The 19,299-nt window shown below is 35.2% G+C and overlaps 1 protein-coding gene across 1 annotated transcript in view; it reads left to right on the top strand.

Annotated features, from left to right (window-relative positions):
* Positions 1-19,299, top strand: part of TTC6 (tetratricopeptide repeat domain 6) — a 184,353-nt gene that overhangs the window by 119,706 nt on the left and 45,348 nt on the right. The window contains exons 12-20 of the mRNA XM_077769243.1: positions 1,139-1,503; positions 6,949-7,408; positions 7,750-7,879; positions 8,949-9,121; positions 10,776-10,912; positions 12,339-12,508; positions 15,233-15,353; positions 16,961-17,111; positions 18,244-18,326. Of these exons, the coding sequence (XP_077625369.1) occupies positions 1,139-1,503; positions 6,949-7,408; positions 7,750-7,879; positions 8,949-9,121; positions 10,776-10,912; positions 12,339-12,508; positions 15,233-15,353; positions 16,961-17,111; positions 18,244-18,326 (1,790 nt within the window). The remainder of the gene's footprint in view (positions 1-1,138; positions 1,504-6,948; positions 7,409-7,749; positions 7,880-8,948; positions 9,122-10,775; positions 10,913-12,338; positions 12,509-15,232; positions 15,354-16,960; positions 17,112-18,243; positions 18,327-19,299) is intronic.

The following is a 19,299-nucleotide window of genomic DNA, read 5'->3' as shown; positions in this document are numbered from 1 at the left end:
TTTATCTCTTTTATTAGATTTATGTTAGAGTTTCAAGTACTAATGCATAATTATTACAAGTTTAGTATATTATAATATTGATATTATTATTAAAGGTTAAGTGGATTCTCTGAGAATTAAATATTAGACTGGAGGAATTTTATTACCTTTTAGATTTTTCTTAATGTTTGTTTATTTTGAGAGAGAGAAAGACAGAGCATGAATGGGGGAGGGGCAGAGAGAGAGGGAGACACAGAATCCGGAGCAGGATCTAGGCTCTGAGCTGTCAGCACAGAGCCTGACATGAGGCCCCGACTCACAAACTGACCTGAACCGATGTCAGACACTTAACCAACTGAGCCACCCCGGGTGCTCCAGGAATTCTGTTTCTTAAGCTTGTAAATATTGACTTGAAAATTTTTGTAAAGAATGCTTAAATACTACTGTATAAAAATTCAGTATTGTTAAAGTGCTTTTGAAAATTAACTCACTGAGGTGCCTAGGTGTCTCAGTAAGTTAAGCAGCTGACTCTTGATTTCAGCTCAGGTCATGATTTCAGGGTTCAGGTCCCACATTGAGCTCTCCACTGACAGCACAGAGTCTGGTTGGGATTCTCTCTGTCCTATCTTTCTGCCGCTTCCCCACTCATGCATGCAAGCTCTCTTTCCAAAAATAAATAAAACTAACCAAAAAAAAAAAAAAAAAAAGAGAGAGAGAGAGAGAAAGAACAGTCTCTTAAAAAAAAAAAAGAAAAGAAAATCGACTCAGGTTGATTTTATAGGATAAGTCATTTTAATATTTCTTACCCATTCTACCAATTTTTTGGCATTACTTGTAAAAGTAGAGTTTGTACTTTATTTCAGTATGTAAAAAACATTTTCTTTTAATTAATATATGAAATCACAGTTAATGCATACCTACTTTATAGTGTTATTTTTATGTAGCTAGAAAAATGTCACATTACCAAATTATTGTATTTTGCTTTAACTAACCTACTATTAACTTTATACATTGACTTTGAAAAACATCAGGAATACAATTTAAAATTTTTCAATAGGTGACCAAACTACATTAATAGTAATTGTAACTGAATTAATTAAAACACACAGCAACTAAATTGATTTTAAATTGTTCTTTCTTTGTTTCCTTGCTAATTAAGAGAGTAAAATCGGCAGTTGAATTGAGGAAAGAGGAGACCATAACTCCATTAGAGATTAAGGATGACATACAAAGCAATATAAAAGAGTTGATATTTCAGAAAGCAAAGCACTTGGAGCATTGGATGACTGAAACTGAGAAACCCACCTCTGTGAAAGAAAATATAGATACTTACTTAGATAACATTCAGAACAGAAGCAATTTGAGAGATATGTCTCTCTCTCTCATTGAAGCATCTAGAAAAGCTGGCATAAGTTACATTGTTTATCCCAAGAAAAAGAAGATGAAATGGAAGAAAAGATTGAAACTCAGTAAACTTTCAAATGTGTATGATGAATTATCCAAGCCACCAAAAGTTCTTAAAAGGTCTTATTTAATCAGTAATTGTCATAGTTTAAGAAATGTATTGTAGTTGGTGCCTTACGCTTACATTTTCACTAACTGAAGTTGTTATTATTCAGCAATGAAAATAAGCTAAATCCTTAACTATAGGACAATCCCTTACTTTTAAATATATGAATATTTAATAGTACAATTATATGACTGATTTAAACTGTAATTTAAAGTTGGAGATGATTAAGGACATGAAGTAAAACTAAGTCAATTTTATTTGATGAAATCTTTCAATGGAAAGAAATGAAATCTACTAAGTTATCTTTCTGAAGTGATTTAACACCAAAAACAACCCTGCTCCAAATAAGTGTCACCCATTCAAAAGTTGAAATAGATTGCTGAGATTTAGCTGTTTTCAAATTTGAACTAATGAATTGAGAAATCTAGATAGACAAACTGTTTTTTGTATGTTGTGTGAGCCCTTATTCAGGGATCAACACATAGAAATCATTTTTCTCCTTACTCGGAGGTAATACTATCTAGCATGTTTCAAAATGTACGACGACATGAGATGACAACAACTGAAGTTCCAGGTATGCTCATTTTTAAGTGTTCAGGACGTAACTTTGTTATGACTGAAGTATTGTGCAAAATAGTCTGCAGAAAGCTCTGGGCTTTGTTTCTTTAGATAGCCCCAGATGATAAAGGATTCATTACTAGTATGCCCATTCGAAAACTAAAGACTTTACTGTTGCTAAGTGAATCATAACTGTTTTGTTTACTTTATTGTTATAAAGACTTGGTGGTTCTGAAACATAGTTGATGTTTTGGTGTAGTGGCTTATTGTCCCTGAAAAGACTTGGGAACAATCTCTGTAAGCGTGAGTGACAGAGTAAGAGAGAGACCAGTCCTAGTGGAGGATGCCATCCAAGTCCTGAGTTCCCTGCACGCTACTTATGCTGGAGTTTTCCCTGCAACAAATACGTGGAACTGGTTTTGTTAGCTCATCTTTGAAAGACTTCAGATAGGTTTTCCTAGGTTGACAAATGTTTTTGGTAAGAAACAGAAATTTCCTTATAAATTTTTGATACTTTTGCTGATTTCAAAGGATATGAATCTTTACTATTCCAGAAAGGATAATATGCTGCACCATTCTGGCCATGACCTAAGTGTCTTCTATATCTATAAAGAATATAAACATATGAAACACTAGTTTGGTAGGGTATTTTACTACTTCATGAATCTTTATCACTTTAATTATAAAGTTTCACCATTTAAAGAGATTTATTTGCCTTTTAACAACTGAATTGAAATTTGTATACACTGCCAACAAGTGTAATAGGACGAGACTGTCGGTGGAAGCAGTAAAACAAACTATGGGAGTATTTATCTAGGATACCATATTAGTAGCTTTCTTAACTTCTTTTTTAAAAACATATCTATTTAACCTAATTCAGCACAAAAGTGTAGCTGTGAAATAATTGTTATTTTAAAACAAGTTTATGGAGAAACTAGTCTTAATCCTATAGTTTGAGATCTTTTTTCACGAATCTTAACTTGGTTAACACAGAATTATCCTTCTTGTTACCATTGTATATCTGACCTTTAAGCTTGTCTAATTATACTCATTCTTGCTAACTCCCTTAAATAGTTAGAAGCAGACAGTGTATGTTCTCATATATCAAGTCAAAGCTTGACTGTGGAAAGTAACTCCTGCCAAAGTCCATTTCAGCTGATTAAAAACCCAGAGCCATGGGTTTTCTGTCAGTCTCTTTACTATAGGTTACCCCTGTTGCCTAGCCCCTCATCTAGGTCATGGCAGGATGCTATGTGTGTGTAATAATTTTGTAGCTTCATCATTTCTCTGGAAGTTTCTCTTGGCTTTGGTCTCTGAGCCCAATATTGGTGGACCAGCCAGTAAGGGACTAGCGGAGACCTTCTTCAGCAGCTTACTGTTGCAGTAAGATGTGCTTGTTGATGGCTCGCAGTTCACGTTTACTCCTTTATACTCATTACCTTCTCTCTTACCTGGACTTCTATGAATCACTAGTCCCTGGGATCTCTGCCAGTGTTCTGTCTTCCAAGATTGAGTAACATGCTTGAATTGAGATTCAGACCAGCCCTTTTGCTATTGGCTCTCCTAAATGCATCTCCTTCTGTCCCCTTTTTAGAATAACTGACCATGGTCTCCATTTCCACTATCAAAACTTCCAAACTTGACTAGCTCCTGAAAGTGATTTTGGAGTCCCCGTCCTGATTTTTTGGGCCTATCTTGCTGCTGCTATATTCCCAAGAAAGGCAGAATTTATTCTCACCCTACCCCAAACAGGGGGTGACATATTTTCCTTAGTGCCACTAATCTATAATTTCCCTGATGGCCTAGTATTGCTTTTGGTGTGCTGTCTTGGTGGATGATGGTATGGGATGGAATGGGAGCAGTTCCAAAGATTTCTACTTGATCCTTACTACTATTATATTCTTTATGGTATAGTTTATGGAGTTATTAAGTTGATTCATTCTGACTACACATTCTGGAACTAGGGACATTATCACAGGATGGGTTGATGTCTGACTAGATTCTGTTAGATGGTTTCAGGCCAAGATTCTTTATATCACTTGACCTTCAGAATTCTCTAATTTGATTGTGAACTTCAGTGGCATACACAATGGGTATCAACATAAGTTTAGGGTTAAGTACCTAATAATTCTGAGAAGGCTTGAGTGTTTCCTCTCTCCCAGATATTTGGTAAATTGGGGGGAGACTTCATTAAATACACCTGGGCCACATTGCCAGACCCTTCCTTAGAGGGACCTGGGCTAGCCTTCCTGTCAGGTGAGAGGTTTTGGATATGAACTGGCTGAGGTCTGAGAGCTGCATGAGAGGTTGCAAATCCCACTTATAGCTGGTTAGGCTTATGCCAAGAAGACCTAAAAGTTTTTCATTTATGTAAGTCAAAGAACACCTTAGCAGGCTCACTTCCTGAGGACCTGCAGTCTTTTAGTTATTGCCACAGATCTCCATGAGTTAAAATTCTGTCCACCAAATCTAGCTAGAAATCTACACTAGAAATCTGCATTAACAAGTCTTCCAGATGACTAATGCTAAAGTTTGAGAATCACTCAGAGAATGGTAAGAAACTCTAGCAAGGCTTCACTGGCTAGGGCTAGCAGCCACCCATCCAAGGCCACCTATGTGGAGGAGGTATGTAAGAGACTGAGGGACAATAGTTTTTGTAGCTCCACAAGAGGGTTCAGGGGATCCCAGCTGAGTGATTTTGAGGAGTCCTTGAATCAGATTTGATATAGCATATGAAGCAATATCTCAGGATAGTCATCGAAAGATATTTATACAGGAGAGGGTTGAGTCCCTCAGCCTGTCTCTTCTGTCAAGAGAAGATGAATGGAATTTGGAGATTCAAAATTCTCAGCCTTATTCATGCCTGCTCAAATGTTCACATCCTATATCAGTTTCCTATTTCTTTTCTAGTAGCTTCATTATCGTGGTATACAAGGTTTAGAGAATTTGGGCATTTAATAATAGGTACTGTTCTTCTCTTTTGGTCTGTAAGAAGTAAAATGATTCCACAATTTTTATAACCATTACTGTTGTCCTAGTGACTAAGTGGTAGCTACTTGATCTCCTACTACCTTGCCTTCTACCTAAACACCCTCCCCTGCTAACACTGGTGATAATTTGAGGAGCTTTGATACCACCACATACCATGAATTATTTTGTCCTATTTTATCCTGGGAAGAAGTTTATCCTGGGATCCTTCTGTGTGTGTATTTCCTGAGTCTACCCCAGGTACCAATTATTTTATCAGTCAGGGTACCAGTAGTAAACAGCTCTCTCAATTTAGGATAATTCTATGAAAATACAATAAAAGGAAAATTTACAAAAATATCAGGGCATAAGAAACCACAAATTATAATGTAGTATACTATGGATAAAAACAATAGAGCATTGTCTTCCCCTAAGTCTGAAAGGACAAAAAAATTAGGAGTGATTACTGGAACCTGGAAGAGGAATTGTGGAGAAAGGGTTTCCTTAAAAAAAAAAAAAAAGTAGTGATCTTTGGTCGAGGATCATAGACAGTTTGAAGCAACCCTTCAGAAGGGTGTCAGAGGAATAAATACCTTGACTTCACTCTCCTCCTTTCCTCTTTGGGGTTTCTAATTGGACATACCCAGTTAGAAGACCGAGAACAAGGGATCTTATGAATATAGACTACACAGATTAAGTCCCCCAGGTCAGAGGGCAAAGTAGACAAGGGTAGGGATGAATGTTGAGGTAGAAACCAAACACATCTGGCACAGAAGGCCTTTCTAAGGTAACATTTGATAGGAAATATGAATTGAGAAAGAGCCAGCCACTCAGAAGTGCTGAAAAGTGCAATAGCCTTGAGGCTTGCTCTCAGATGATATGGCTGTAAAATTGGGAGAGAGAGTAGTGTTATCAGAGATATATGCCTGGGCCCCATCATGTAGACTCTTGTAGACCATGAGGAAAAGCTTGATTTGCATTCTTGCTATTAGGAGAAACTCTTGGAGGGAGTAACATGATCTGATTTACATTTGTTAAAAAAAAATAAAAAAACAAGCAAGCATGCTGACTTCCAGGTGGAGAACAGATTAGACAAAGGGCAAGAATAGAAGCCTTCTAGTAAGAAGTGATTGTACTCTAGTCAGAAGAGAGATGGCAGCTTGTGCTCGAGTGTAGAGAGGAGTGGAGAGTGTTATAATGTAAGGAAAGAGAAGGATACTGACTTTTTAAGTCCCCTAATGTTTAACAATAGGTCTTTCTAACAGTATAAACTCAGTAAGTATTTATGAAATGATGAGGTTTATACTTTTTTATTCCAATAGAATGTACTTTCACTCATGTGGCTAGTACACTATCCATCATATGCTAAATGTTACTGAATGAAAACTCTAGAAAATGGAGAATTTGAGGAGGAAAATACTACAAATGTAGCATTTGAAAGCATATTAGGTATTCTCTAATTTGATAGTCTACTAAAGAAGGGTGAATCTGGGATATTAATTTGATTGTATACTGAGTAGTTAAATCTTTTCCTCTTCCCATTTCCTAAAGTTCATGTCCTCTCCAAACTCTTGGATGGCATTTCCTTCCTCACATCAAGTTTTACCTCCTCAGTTCCTCATTGTAATTTCTCTGGTTGGGGGCAGGGGCGTAAATTAACCTTGAAAGGAGCATGACCCCTTATTTCAGTATTCTAAAAAGGCTACATCTTTAGGTAAAATCTTCTGCTTTCATAACTTTTATAGAGTTTCTATATATTCTTCATATGATGTTACAATTTTGAAGAATGAACAGGAGAACTTGGTTTGCATAAAAATAGCATCTAATTTTATTTTAACAATAGAGAAACTAATTTTGTGTATAACTGAGTTGATTTATTGGTTATAAAAATAATTGTATTTCTATCATTTAAAAATCACTCTTTTAATAACTAGATCAACATCTCATGGAATCCTTCCTGGACAGAAGAAATGTTTACTCAGAGTTCCATTATATGAACGTAAATTTCAGTGTCCCAGTCTACCTTTCTGTTTAAATTTTGATGAATTTGTCCAAAGTAAGGGAGGAGTTCCAGAAAATACTGACCCTCGAACGTGGGCTCTTGATATGTTCTCTAAGCATAAACATCAGAAGACAACCACACACAAAAAAGTTAAAATGTCTATCCAAAAAGACATGTCTGAAGAAATGAAAGAACTACCGAAACTAGAGTTGAGTGATTCTTTGAAGTCTTGTCTTCCTCCAGAAGTCACTAAATATTATGAATCTGAAGTGGAGATCTTGACTAAAGAATTAAATGATAAGGAAAAATATCCTGCATTTGCATATTGTAGGCGTGGAGCTATTTATAGGAAACTGGGAAAATTGCAGAGTGCCATGAAAGATCTACAGGAAGTAAGTTTTGTTTAATCAAAACAAAATATTAATAATTGATACTTATGTTAATACTGTTATATAATCTTCCTCCGTATCTAAGAATTTATGGAATAATTTCTAATAGAATTTTGAACAATGAATATTTGTGTTATACATGTGGGATTATGAAATTAAAATCATTGACATTTTCAAATGATTGATATGAAAAACACTACATTTTGTCTGTCAGATTGGGAGGTATCATTTTATAATATACACATAAAATGTCATTGGAATCAATAGAATTTGAAAAATTCATTTGTTGGGATAGCTTCCTTTAATAAACCAACTTTAATTGAATTTATACATTTATTTTCTAGGCTATCTTCTTGGAGCCTTTGTTTCTCAATGCCTATTGGCATCGACATTTCATATATCTTTTCCAAGACAAAATTAATGAAGCTTTGGATGATTTGAATTATATAAATAAATATAATAAGAATAATGCAGGTGGGTTTTCTGTTCAGTTATTTATCTTTTTTTAAACATGTTTATTTATTTTTGAGAGACAAAGAGAGAGAGAAAATGAGGGGCAGGGAAGGGCAGAGAGAGGGAGACATAGAATCCGAAGCAGGCTCCAGGCTCAGCTGTCAGTACAGAGCCTGATGCGAGGCTCAAACTCAAAAACCATGAGATCATGACCTGAGCCTAAGTTGGACATTGAACAGACTGAGCCACCCAGGTGCCTGTAGTTATTTATATCTTTACCTAAGCTTTGGTCACTTAGTGGTGTTATAAAGATATATAAGTTAATAGATATAAGTTTCCAAAAATGGTTGTGGCTTTTTACAGTTAAATTTATTCTTGATATTGTACATCTGGGACTTGTATGATCCTCTGGTGTTTTCAAAATACTCACCGTGGTTTGAAATGTTAATTAATGTCCTTGTGTACATTTACAATAAATTGGTTCCTTAATGTTCATCCCACAAGAAGGATATGAACTTAAAAATCTTAGTTACAGAAGTGATTCATAAATCAAATTTTCTTGACCACAAATCTCTGAAGAGTTTTAGTATTTCAAGACTTCTTGGTTGAATGAAATCTATACATTTGCCTTTATGTACCATCCTCTAAGCAGCCTGAATGACTAAACATGGAACTTTTGGGAGATGAGAAGATGTCCTCTTCACCTTTGTATCCCCAGCATGTATAACATATCCCTAGAATATAACTTGAGCCTAATAAATGTTTTTTTGATCTATGCTTATTTTCTGCAAAAGTCCATACATTTTTGTTTTCCTATAATCTTTAAAAAAGTATGAAACACTTTAGATATACATAAAGGTAAAAGGTAATTTATGTTACTTCAAATTGAAATTAAAAATGCTTATAAGCATAAATGGGTACTTCTCAGCATTTGAGAACAATATCTACATTGTTGAAATAGAAAAAAAACCTTAATGGTTAAGAAAGTATAATAAACATTATTCTACATTTTTGGAGGGAGAGGGATTAAAAATTTCATAGTTAATAAAAGGACTGTGACACTAAATTTTACCTTTTTAATTTTCTTTAGAGGCATATTTGTCAAAGGCAGAAATTTTCAGGGGAAGACAAGATGTTACTTTAGCAATTCTAAACTATACTCAGGCAATTAAGTGCAAGCCCACGGATGCTGATATATATTTCAGGAGGGGGGAGATGTATGAAATAGCAAACAAAATACTGGCCATTGATGACTTTTCTAAAGTAAGCTTTATCATATATAATGTTGACATTTATATATTATAGATTATGATACTCTCCTAATATTAGAGCAAATCATTGAGAGTCCTTCACATATATTATATAATAAAAACTAATTTATTGTATCTTAGGACCTAGAGCACTCGTTACTGGAATTGATATTAATGCTATGTCAATGATTTTTTTTATTATTAGTGAATGAATGGATTTATGTCAAAGAGTTGGGTATGGGTGCATTGAGACAACTCAATGGGAGTTGAGGGGAGGCACGACTTTACTAGCTGTCTCCTCTTAAAGCATGAAACAGTGCTTAAAGAAACCTTAGAAAATTGCTTCTTCCCTTTAAACAAGAGAGAAAGTTATTTTCCACCTCTTAACTCTTGAGACATGGCTGATTCTCTTCTATAGCAAACACATCTGCTCTTAAAGAAGCTGTGCTTGCCGGCTCATTCATTCATTCACAAATATTTACCAACTAAGGTGCTGTATAATGTAGTGGGTAAATGTTGGTGAATGAAACAGACCTGTTTCTTGCTTATGGAGCCTTTAGGTTACAGTAGATATTCAATAAATACATACATAAATGTGTACAATTTACGATGAGAACTATAAAGGAAATACAGATGATGGAGGGGTAAATATATGTTTAGTTATATATTTATATTGGGGAATATTTGGGAATTCCCTTGAAGAAGTGAACTTTTAGCTGAACTGTAATTTGAGGCTAGAGTCAGGCAAAATAGTACTCCAACTGCAGCAGAATTGTACCTGTGATCTCCTGACTTCACTCTAAATTCTAATTCTTAGTACAATTGAAAATTTGGAAGTTATTTAAACAGTTTAGCTTTCCATATTCCCAACTGCCCTCTTTCTTAATCCATGATGGTTAGCCCATACTTGACGTTCTTTTGTTTCGAGAGTATTGTAAATTAGAAGTAATCAAAAATCTCTTTTGAAGATAATGAAATTATTACATTATTTATTCCTGTTCATTTCCTCCCCGAATTGACTAATGCAGCCACTTGAGGTCAAACAAGCCTTAAAAACTTTAGGGTTTTCTTTTTTTCCCTACTATTTTAAAAATACTCAGTAGTCTTCCTCCCTCCCCCACTATCAATAGGCAAGAAGTTTACAACTAAATATACAGTGATGTAGCATTTTCATTCTTGCCTAGCATGTCAGTATGAAATGAATAAGCCAGACCAATACCAGTTCCTTTCTGGTCAGCATTTTAGGGTCTAGATTAATACATATTTGATTTGATTGAATCAGCCTTGATGTGGTCTAATATGTATGATCTTTAATTGTGATAAATGATGTGATCTAATATAACCCCACTTTAGTTGAACATTGATTGTACTTGCAAAGTAACAATTTCAGTGAACAAAAGCTTTGGCTTCTTATATATGCTGGGGGGTTTTCTCTCTGTCTCAGAAAACCTCTCCTGTTTAAAATTTGATGATAAATATTCTTACTAAAGACCTGGCCTTTAAAAGCAAATTTGAAAGTTTAGGTAAATTAGTTTGCATTTATATAATCTGAAGTTAAAAACACAGTTGTAGTCCAGTTAATTTGCTATGAGATTTTATATTTTTCTTGTGTTTTTTTTTTCATTATTGTGATGTTTTTGTGCCTGTCCTCCACCCCCTGCATGTAGTGTATTTTTTATGATCCCAAAAGAGCAGATGCATTACTGAAACGTGGGATGTTTTACTATGAAAATGAAAACTGGATTTCAGCCATACAGGATTTTACAGCTTTATTAAATATAGATCCCCAAAATTCTCAAGCCAGGTAAGAATTATTTTAGGTGTGGTTTTTGAAATTATTTTTTATTAAAAATTTTTTTAATGTTTTTTATTTATTTCTGAGAGAGAGAGAGACAGCGTGAGCAGGGGAGGGTCAGAGAGAGAGAGAGATACAGAATCCGAAGCAGGCTCCAGGCTCTAAGCTAGCTGTCAGCACAGAGCCCGACGCCAGCTCGAACCCACAAACCGTGAGATCATGACCTGAGCCGAAGTTGGGTGCTCAACCGACTGAGCCACTCAGGCACCCCTGAAATTATTTTAAAAAATACATTCTAAGGAAAGAAAATTGCTGGAAATATTGCTGGAGGGCATGAAGAATGAAGCAGTGGAAACAAAGTAAGGAAAAGATAGAAAAGTCAGTATGTTTGAAGAATTGACATGACAATGGCATCCTGCAAAAATATTACTAAAGGTTTATTCTGTAAATTTTAAGTTCAGGGTCACATAATATGCTACAAAATCATTAAGAATATTCTTATTAATCAGAAATACTTAAAAATGAGTATAAAATTCTTATATTTATTAGAAAATAAATAAGGCATTTCTTAAAGATGGGGCAAAAAACATTTTGGTGCAGGATAAAATATCATGAGTCTCAGGATGCTTTGTGCTTTTGTAAGATCTTTGTTACCAGCCTGCCAATGTACCTTCTCCAAGTTATCATTGGTTTTATAATATAACTTTCTTAAACATCTCTTTATCCCCTCCCCCTCCTCCCAAATGGATTTAACTTCTTTGAAGCAGGTAACCTACTAGCTTGTTCCTCCTGTTTTTCCTTAATTGCCTTATTTTATTTCTAAAAGCTGATTTGTTTTACAGTACTAAATGATTGAAAATGGAATGTTCAGGAATTGATGTAGGTTAGTGACAATTTTGAAATTGGAGTCAGAAGTTAATGGAGATAAAATCCAATCACAATTGATATAATAACTTTCATCCTTGTGAAGCAGCCTCCCATTTATTAGGGTGTATTTTCAGTGTCATAGAAAAGTCTCCTAACAACTCCATTCACGAGGCCCATTTCCTTCAAAATGGGTTGTTTTTTCTAGAGAAGAATCTTATGTAAATTAAACCCTAACATTTTGGGTACTCGATAAGTAATAAAAATAAATAAATCTCATATGTATTTTATTGATACACCTCTCTGATAAATGCAAGAAATGTAATAAAATTAGTAGGCATATAATTAGCATATTATTAATAAGCATAGAATTATATATATGATAAAATATATTTGATTTATTTAGAAAAGTTCATATCCTTCTTGCTATTAACATCATCAATAACCTTCTTTGGGAAGCAAGTGGAAATAATCAGTAATTGTTATTCAAATATAAAATTAGGTGTAGAGGGAAAAAGAGAAAATGTGTATTTTGCAGTATGTATTAAAATGAATTTTTTTCTTTTTGTAGGACATACAGAGGACGAGCATATTTTAAACGTCAATTTTATAAGCAAGCCACTCAAGATTTTTCTGTGGCAATTCACATAGATCCTAATAACTGGTTAGCACTGTATTATAGAGCTTGCTTATTTAGAAAGAGTAGCCCTTTTAGAGCACTCCAGGACTACAGTGTTTCAGGTACTTCACCTTCAACTGCACATGCGTAGGAATTTGATCTGAAGTTCATGGAGTAGAATAACTAATATGGAATGATTAATATAATATGTATCTTTTTATGTAGTTATATATTAAGATATATTTATATAGTATATATATTCAGATATATTCACAAGCTACAATGGTTTAAGTATTCCTAGTATGCCCTTTTAGTGAATGTGAGTATGTTTGTACTTACATATATGGGTATAACTTTGGCAAAGGGAGAATATCATATCAAAGAAATCCCTTTCTCTGTATTGAGTTATGAGGTTACTTCTGGAAATCCAGGTCTATTTTCTAGTCAGGTTGCTAAAACAGCAGTGAATTTTCCTAGTGCGCTGTGTCCTCCTCCATAGGCCTAGCCCATTGATTAGTCAAAGTCAGAGTTTTTAAACCCTTAAAATAAAAGTGAGCTTTGAGAATCTTTAGTAATAGGATGCCAAAAGGTAAAAGTATCCATTTCCACTTTACCCTGTATCAGTGTATTCTTGGTGTATAAATATGCCTTGCACAATTCTGGGCATTGAGTAAGTGTTCAGTAAACAGTCTCCAGCTGAATAAATTAACCTATTGTGATTGGATAATTCCAGCCAGAGACCAACACTGCTCACCTGAATGCAAAGTGCTATAATCTCATCATTCTAGATGAGGCAGTATCAGTATCTAGAGATTAAGAGACAACCAGACTCTTACAAAGAGAATTACATAGCTCCTGAAGGAAAGCAATATAAGATGATTGCCTTCTGAGGCCATCTGTCCCATGAATATTCAAATAAAATAACTCAGAGTCTATCTTATGTGCTGAGAAGCCTCCGGTGCCCTCCCTTCTATTTCCATGGACTTTTGGAAGGGAAGACTAAGTTAAATTTTGTTTAACTCTCTGTATAATCTTTGCACCTAATTTCTGCTCTATGGTTGGTTGATTCTTCATATTTGCTTATCTGTACAGTTCTTGTGGTTACTGTTAATGAGTGTCTTAGGGTTCTGGACATCTGGGTGGCTTAGTCAGTTAAGTGTTAGATTTGGCTCAGGTCATAATCTCACAGTTTGTGAGCTCGAGCCCCACCTCGGCCTCTGTGGATAGCTCAGAGCCTGAAGCCTGCTTCAGATTCTATGTCTCCCTCTCCCCCTACCCTCCCCTGCTCATGCTCTCTTTCAAAAGTAAAATAAACATTAAGAAAATGAGTATCTTAGGAGTCAGAGGATAAAGTTAGCAGAAACTATTTAAGTTTGAAGGTCAGGCACACCCCTTTTTCTTGAAGTTTATTTCTCACTGTTAGCTCTGTCCATCTGCCATCTGGCCAAACTCCTTTCTTGGTCATCTCTAAAAGCCTCTTTTCTCATACTTCCCTCTTCTCCAAGTTGTGGGCTCCTCACTCCCTCTTTTCTAGGCTATCACAGTAATATGTAGTCCTTGTTACTTAATTATTCAGAGCAAACCAACTTGATTATGGTTTTACTCATTTTCTGTAGACTAGCTTAAGGAGTTTTATCTTCCACAATCAAAAAGGACCCTTAAGATATTTTTCCAAGCTAATAATAATATCTAACATTTATTGTATATTTTACTAATTGCCAAACACTATTCTAAATGCTTATATGGAGTGTTTCAATTAATATTCAGAATAATGCTATGAGGCAGGAGTTATTTTCATCCCTGATAAGAAAACAGGCACAGAGAAGTTAAGTTACTCTAATATTTTTTTCCTTAGAAAGAATTTTTAATTTTACTAGAGCAACCACCAAAAGTGCAGCTGATTTTGTCTTTGCTAGCCAATTATACTGTGAATGGAACAGAGTGCCTTCATGTGATTATTTATTTTATCTGTATCATCGTTGCTTAAACGAAATATACTTTCCCAAATCTAGCACTGTGAATATTTTTGTCCCAGACTGTAAGCACTTGTACATTTTTGGCAAAACTTTTCCTTCTTAGCCAGAATGGGCCTGAGAAGCTTAGAAAGCATGGATCAAATGTTGAGGAAAACCCATATAATTCACATGTTTTTGGGAAAGTTAGTAAGTGGGGATACATGAGATGACCTTCTAGACTGGTTATAGATGAGAGACACACACCTGGAGTACTGAGAAAAGATTCTTTTTTCCCCCCACATTCCTGTTGTTTAGAACATACATAGTCAAGTTGCCTGCCTGACTCTAAGTTTGACTTACCTTGGAGTAGTCTCTTAGAGCTGCCCTTCCTGGGTTATGTGTAGCAGCCTGATCTCTGCCATGTGCCTCTCTGGAGTTTTATCAGAGCGTGTGTTATGGCCAAAAGCAATGCCTTCCTGATAATTAACAGCCCCTCAAGGGCAATGGTGCCCTTCTGACTGCAATCCGCTGAAGTGAATCAGAAGTTAGATTCCATCTTTGCCATTGACTTGCTTCATGACTGTGGTTGAGGTACCTAGCCCCTTTGCACCTTAATCTCTTCATCTGTGAACTGAGTGGACTATCCTAGATTACCATCAGGATTTCTCCACTTTTAATGAACTTGTGAACCTTGATAGCCACATTGTTCCTTATAAACAAATACATTTTTTATGTGAATACTATTTCTTGCTCACCAAATAAGTACGCTTATCATAGATATGTTTTATAAGGTTAAAATGTAAGAATAAGCAATGGGAAGGGTAAAGACTAAAATACAATTCAGATATTTTTGTTCAGAACCCAAATAAGATATATGTTGTTATTTTTAAGCTCTCATAAATGATGGCTATGAGAATCTTGGTTGTTTCCTACATCGTGGCATACTCTATGCAGATCTAAAGCTTTGGTTGCTGGCAATCTGTGACTTTGAAACTGTTATTTCTTTAGAAAGGTATGTTTCCCTTTTCATTCTTACTGATTTCACTTTTGAATAAAGTTAAGAAAAAAATAAAATAAAAGATAAAGCCCTTTCCCCTCATCATTAATAACCTTGTAAAATGAGACAATTGTAAAATCATCCTAGAATTAGAATACTACTCCCAAGATAAGACCTGTTCCCAGGGCGCCTGGGTGGCTAACTCAGTTGAGCGTCCGACTTTCACTTAGGTCATGATCTTGCGGTTCGTGGGTTCGAGCCCCGCGTCGGGCTCTGTGCTGACTGCCAGCTCAGAGCCTGGAGCCTCTTTCAGAGTCTGTCATTCCCTCTCTCTTTGGCCCTCCCCTGCTCACGCTGTCTCTCTCTCTCTCTCTCCTAGAAATACATTAAAAATATTAAAAAAAAAAGACCTGTTCCCAACATCTGTACCTTAGATACTTTTGCAAATTTTAGATACTGAATGCATTTGAGATGAGTCCAATTCACAGATAACAACATAAAGTTATTAACAGCAGTGTGGGGATACCCAGATTAGAGCTTCTTGAAGTTAACTTCATGAAAAACTGTCATCAAGTTTTAAAATAACGAGAAAATATTCTGCTTGATATATTTCTATGCATAACATATGACTCGTCAGGAAGAAACTATTTAGAATTTCTGACTTCATTTTGCATAGTAAAGTAAAAGAAAAAACCAATACCATTAAAACATAGGTTCAGGAAGAAATAAAGACTGAAAATTGCACACACCAATCAGAAATCTAAGCTCTCAATCATAGAATTAATTAATTTCTGTACTTTTCAAAGAAGCATTCATTAAAATGGAAGGCATAAGAAAAGTAAAAAAAAAAAAATCCCAATTCCATGCCAACCAGCAGACTGTTTACTTTTATCTAAGGTAAACTTTAAAACTGACTTGGGGAAGTCATGGAGAATGGCTCCATAATGGCCAAAGTAGTTCTCTTTAGGATATTTTTGAGCCAGAAGGAAAAGAGTTTCAGTTGCAAAAAGACCAAAAAATGGGCAGTAAGAACTTTGGTGTCTTTTAGACAAAGGGTCTAGGCTTCTAACAAAGCTGGGCTATAGGATATGTAGTTTCCTCATTTTGAAATAGAGGCATCAAACGAAGTAATTTCTGAGATCAATTCTATATTGAAAATGTTTTGATTCTAAGAGAGAAAAAAATGCTTTTGTTTGATATAGAAAAGAAGCTGGGTTAATACTTCGGTGGAAAAGATTTTTAACCCCAAGCTCTGAGAATATTACTGTTTCTCTCTGTTATTCAGGGTGAACACAACATTGCCTGAGGGGAAAACTTAAATTGGGAAAAACTAAACTTGTAATTCAGGATAAGTTAAGATTAAATCAAGGAAGAATAAAGATGGACTGGGGAGTTCAGGAATTCTGTTCCTAGCATACACTCTGTAAATGTTAATTCTCAATTATAAAGGTGTTTATAATTTTTAAGTGAATAGCTAACTGATTTACTTTGTTTTAGTAAAACATTTTAAAAAACACCCTGGTATATATTGATGTATATATTTCACTAGGTTCATTCAAAATTGGAAAACATTTGAAATAATTAAACTGTCTAACCAGATTTTGCTTTCTCATTTTTTTTAGAACTGTTATTTTGGCTTACATAAATATCGGCCTCATACATATGCTATACTTGGATAACTATGTTGAAGCCATTTGGCATTTTTCTGAGGCTATTAGACTCGATCCTTTATATATTCAAAGCTATATTTGTAGAGCAGAAACCTATCATAAGGTATTTAAGTTTTGAAAACTTTGATTTTTTAAAAAAAGCTTTAATTTTCTGGATATCTGTTGTTCAATATAAGTTTGGTATATTAGTATATTTGTTTTCAGTTCATTACAGAGGCTAATGCATTTTTAAGCAATAAATATGAAGTAGATGTAGTTATTATAATTAACTATATATAAACCCTTTACTTATGAGGTATGAATTTTGTCTTTCATTTAAAAAAACAATGTTTTTCCTTATTACAAAAACAATATATATTTATTTCATGTAATATATGCATACAAATAACAATAAGTTAAACACCATCCATAATTTTATGGACAGTCCAAGACACTGTCATTCCTCACCAGGATTGCTTCAGGGACCTCTTGGTCTCCTTGGTTCTGTTCTTTACTCCTTTTTGAAGGGTTTTCAGCACAGCAGCCATAGTGATTCTGTTAAAACATAAGTTAGATTATTTCATTTTGCCCAGAACCCTTTAATAGCTTCCCTTGCATCAGAATAAAAGTCAAATCCTACAAAAGCCAAAGGCTTCTAAGAATCATAGAAACTGGCTCCTTGTTACCTTTCTGGCCTCGTCTTCTACGAGTTCTCTGGTCATATTGGTTTCAGCCCCGATAGTCTAGTTTGTGGAGTGGCTAAATGTGTACACACACACACACACACACACACACACACACCCCAAATCCTTCCCCTCCTCCCCAAACACTTAAAATCACTGTGTTAAAATAACAAAGGTTTATTTCTTGCTCATAGTGCTTGTCTACTGGGAGTTAGCTAGAGTCTTTGTTCTCCATCCTCAACACTTCAGGACCCTGTGTGACTAGAGTCCCACTCAGCACCCTTCCTTTCCTGATGGTGGAGGTAGAAGACCCAGGGCAGGCTTAGTAAAAAGTTTTTTAAAAAAACTTCTTAAACTTTTTAACTTTAAAAACTTTTTTAAAACGTTTTTAAGAAACTTTGTATCCCATTTGCTTTGATGATTCTTAAAAACAACAAACAAACAAAACCAAAAGAACTCATGTATATTAGAAGATGTTCTTGCAAAATTTCTGTCTTGAAGGGTGGGAGGGAAGCATCAATAAGGAAACAATCAGTATTATTATAAGAAAAGTTTCTGTTTATCACTCAACAGTTGCATAAATTGAAAAGGGCAGTAAGAGAGTTATCTCGTGCCATCCACCTTCAGCCAGATGGAATCCAATTATATATAATAAGGTACGAACATAGAAATGGAGTTCTTCTAGGCATCACTTAGCACAGGAGCTAGCTGTTGGGATCTTTACTTCCCTCTTGATCTTTCTGTCCTCCTCTTTTTACATTTAATTTCTCAGCAGATGGCCATCTTTTCAACTAGCAAGTCAGCTATAGTTATTGTATTTGTTAAATTTTAAGATTATTTATATTATAAGTTAACCAGATCATACCCTTTGCTCTATCCTTGGATCAAAACACAACTGTTTAAACTACCCTGGGATCCAGTAATCCACTACTAGGTATTTATCTAAAGAATACAAAAACATTAATTTGAAGGGATATATGCATCTCTATGTTTATTGAAGCATTATTTACAATAGCCAAACTAAGGAGGCAGCCCAGGTGTCCATTGATAGGTGAATGGATAAAGAAGATACACAGTGGAATATTATTAAGCCATAAAAGAATGTAATCTTACCATTTGCAATAACATGGATGGATCTAGAGGGTATAATGCAAAGCAAAATAAACCAGCCAGTCAGAATATGATTTCAATCATGTAGAATTTAAGACCCAAAACGTACAAAAGGGAAAAAGGAGACAAATCAAAAAACAGACTCTTAACTATAGAGCAGAGAGTAACCAGAGGGGAGGTGGGTGGGAGGATGAGGGAAATAGGTGAAGGGGATTAAAGAGTACACTTATCTTGATGAGCACTGACTAATATATGGAATTCTTGAATCACTGTATTGTACACCTGAAACTAGTAGGACACTGTATGTTAACTATACGGGAATTAAAAAAAAAACAAAACACAACCCAGGGCGCCTTGGTGGCTCAGTTGGTTAAGTGTCCAACTCTTGATTTTGGCACAGGTCATGATCTCGTGGTTCATGAGATCGAGCCCTGTGTTGGGCTCTATGCTGACACCATGGGGCCTACTTGGGATTCTCTCTCTCTCTCTTTCTCTGTCCACCGCCCCCCCCCCCCCCCG

This window comes from Crocuta crocuta, unplaced genomic scaffold, assembly GCF_008692635.1.
Source record: "Crocuta crocuta isolate KB4526 unplaced genomic scaffold, BGI_CrCroc_1.0 scaffold65, whole genome shotgun sequence".
Lineage (NCBI taxonomy): Eukaryota > Metazoa > Chordata > Mammalia > Carnivora > Hyaenidae > Crocuta > Crocuta crocuta.
This window is presented reverse-complemented; position numbering and strand designations above follow the sequence as displayed.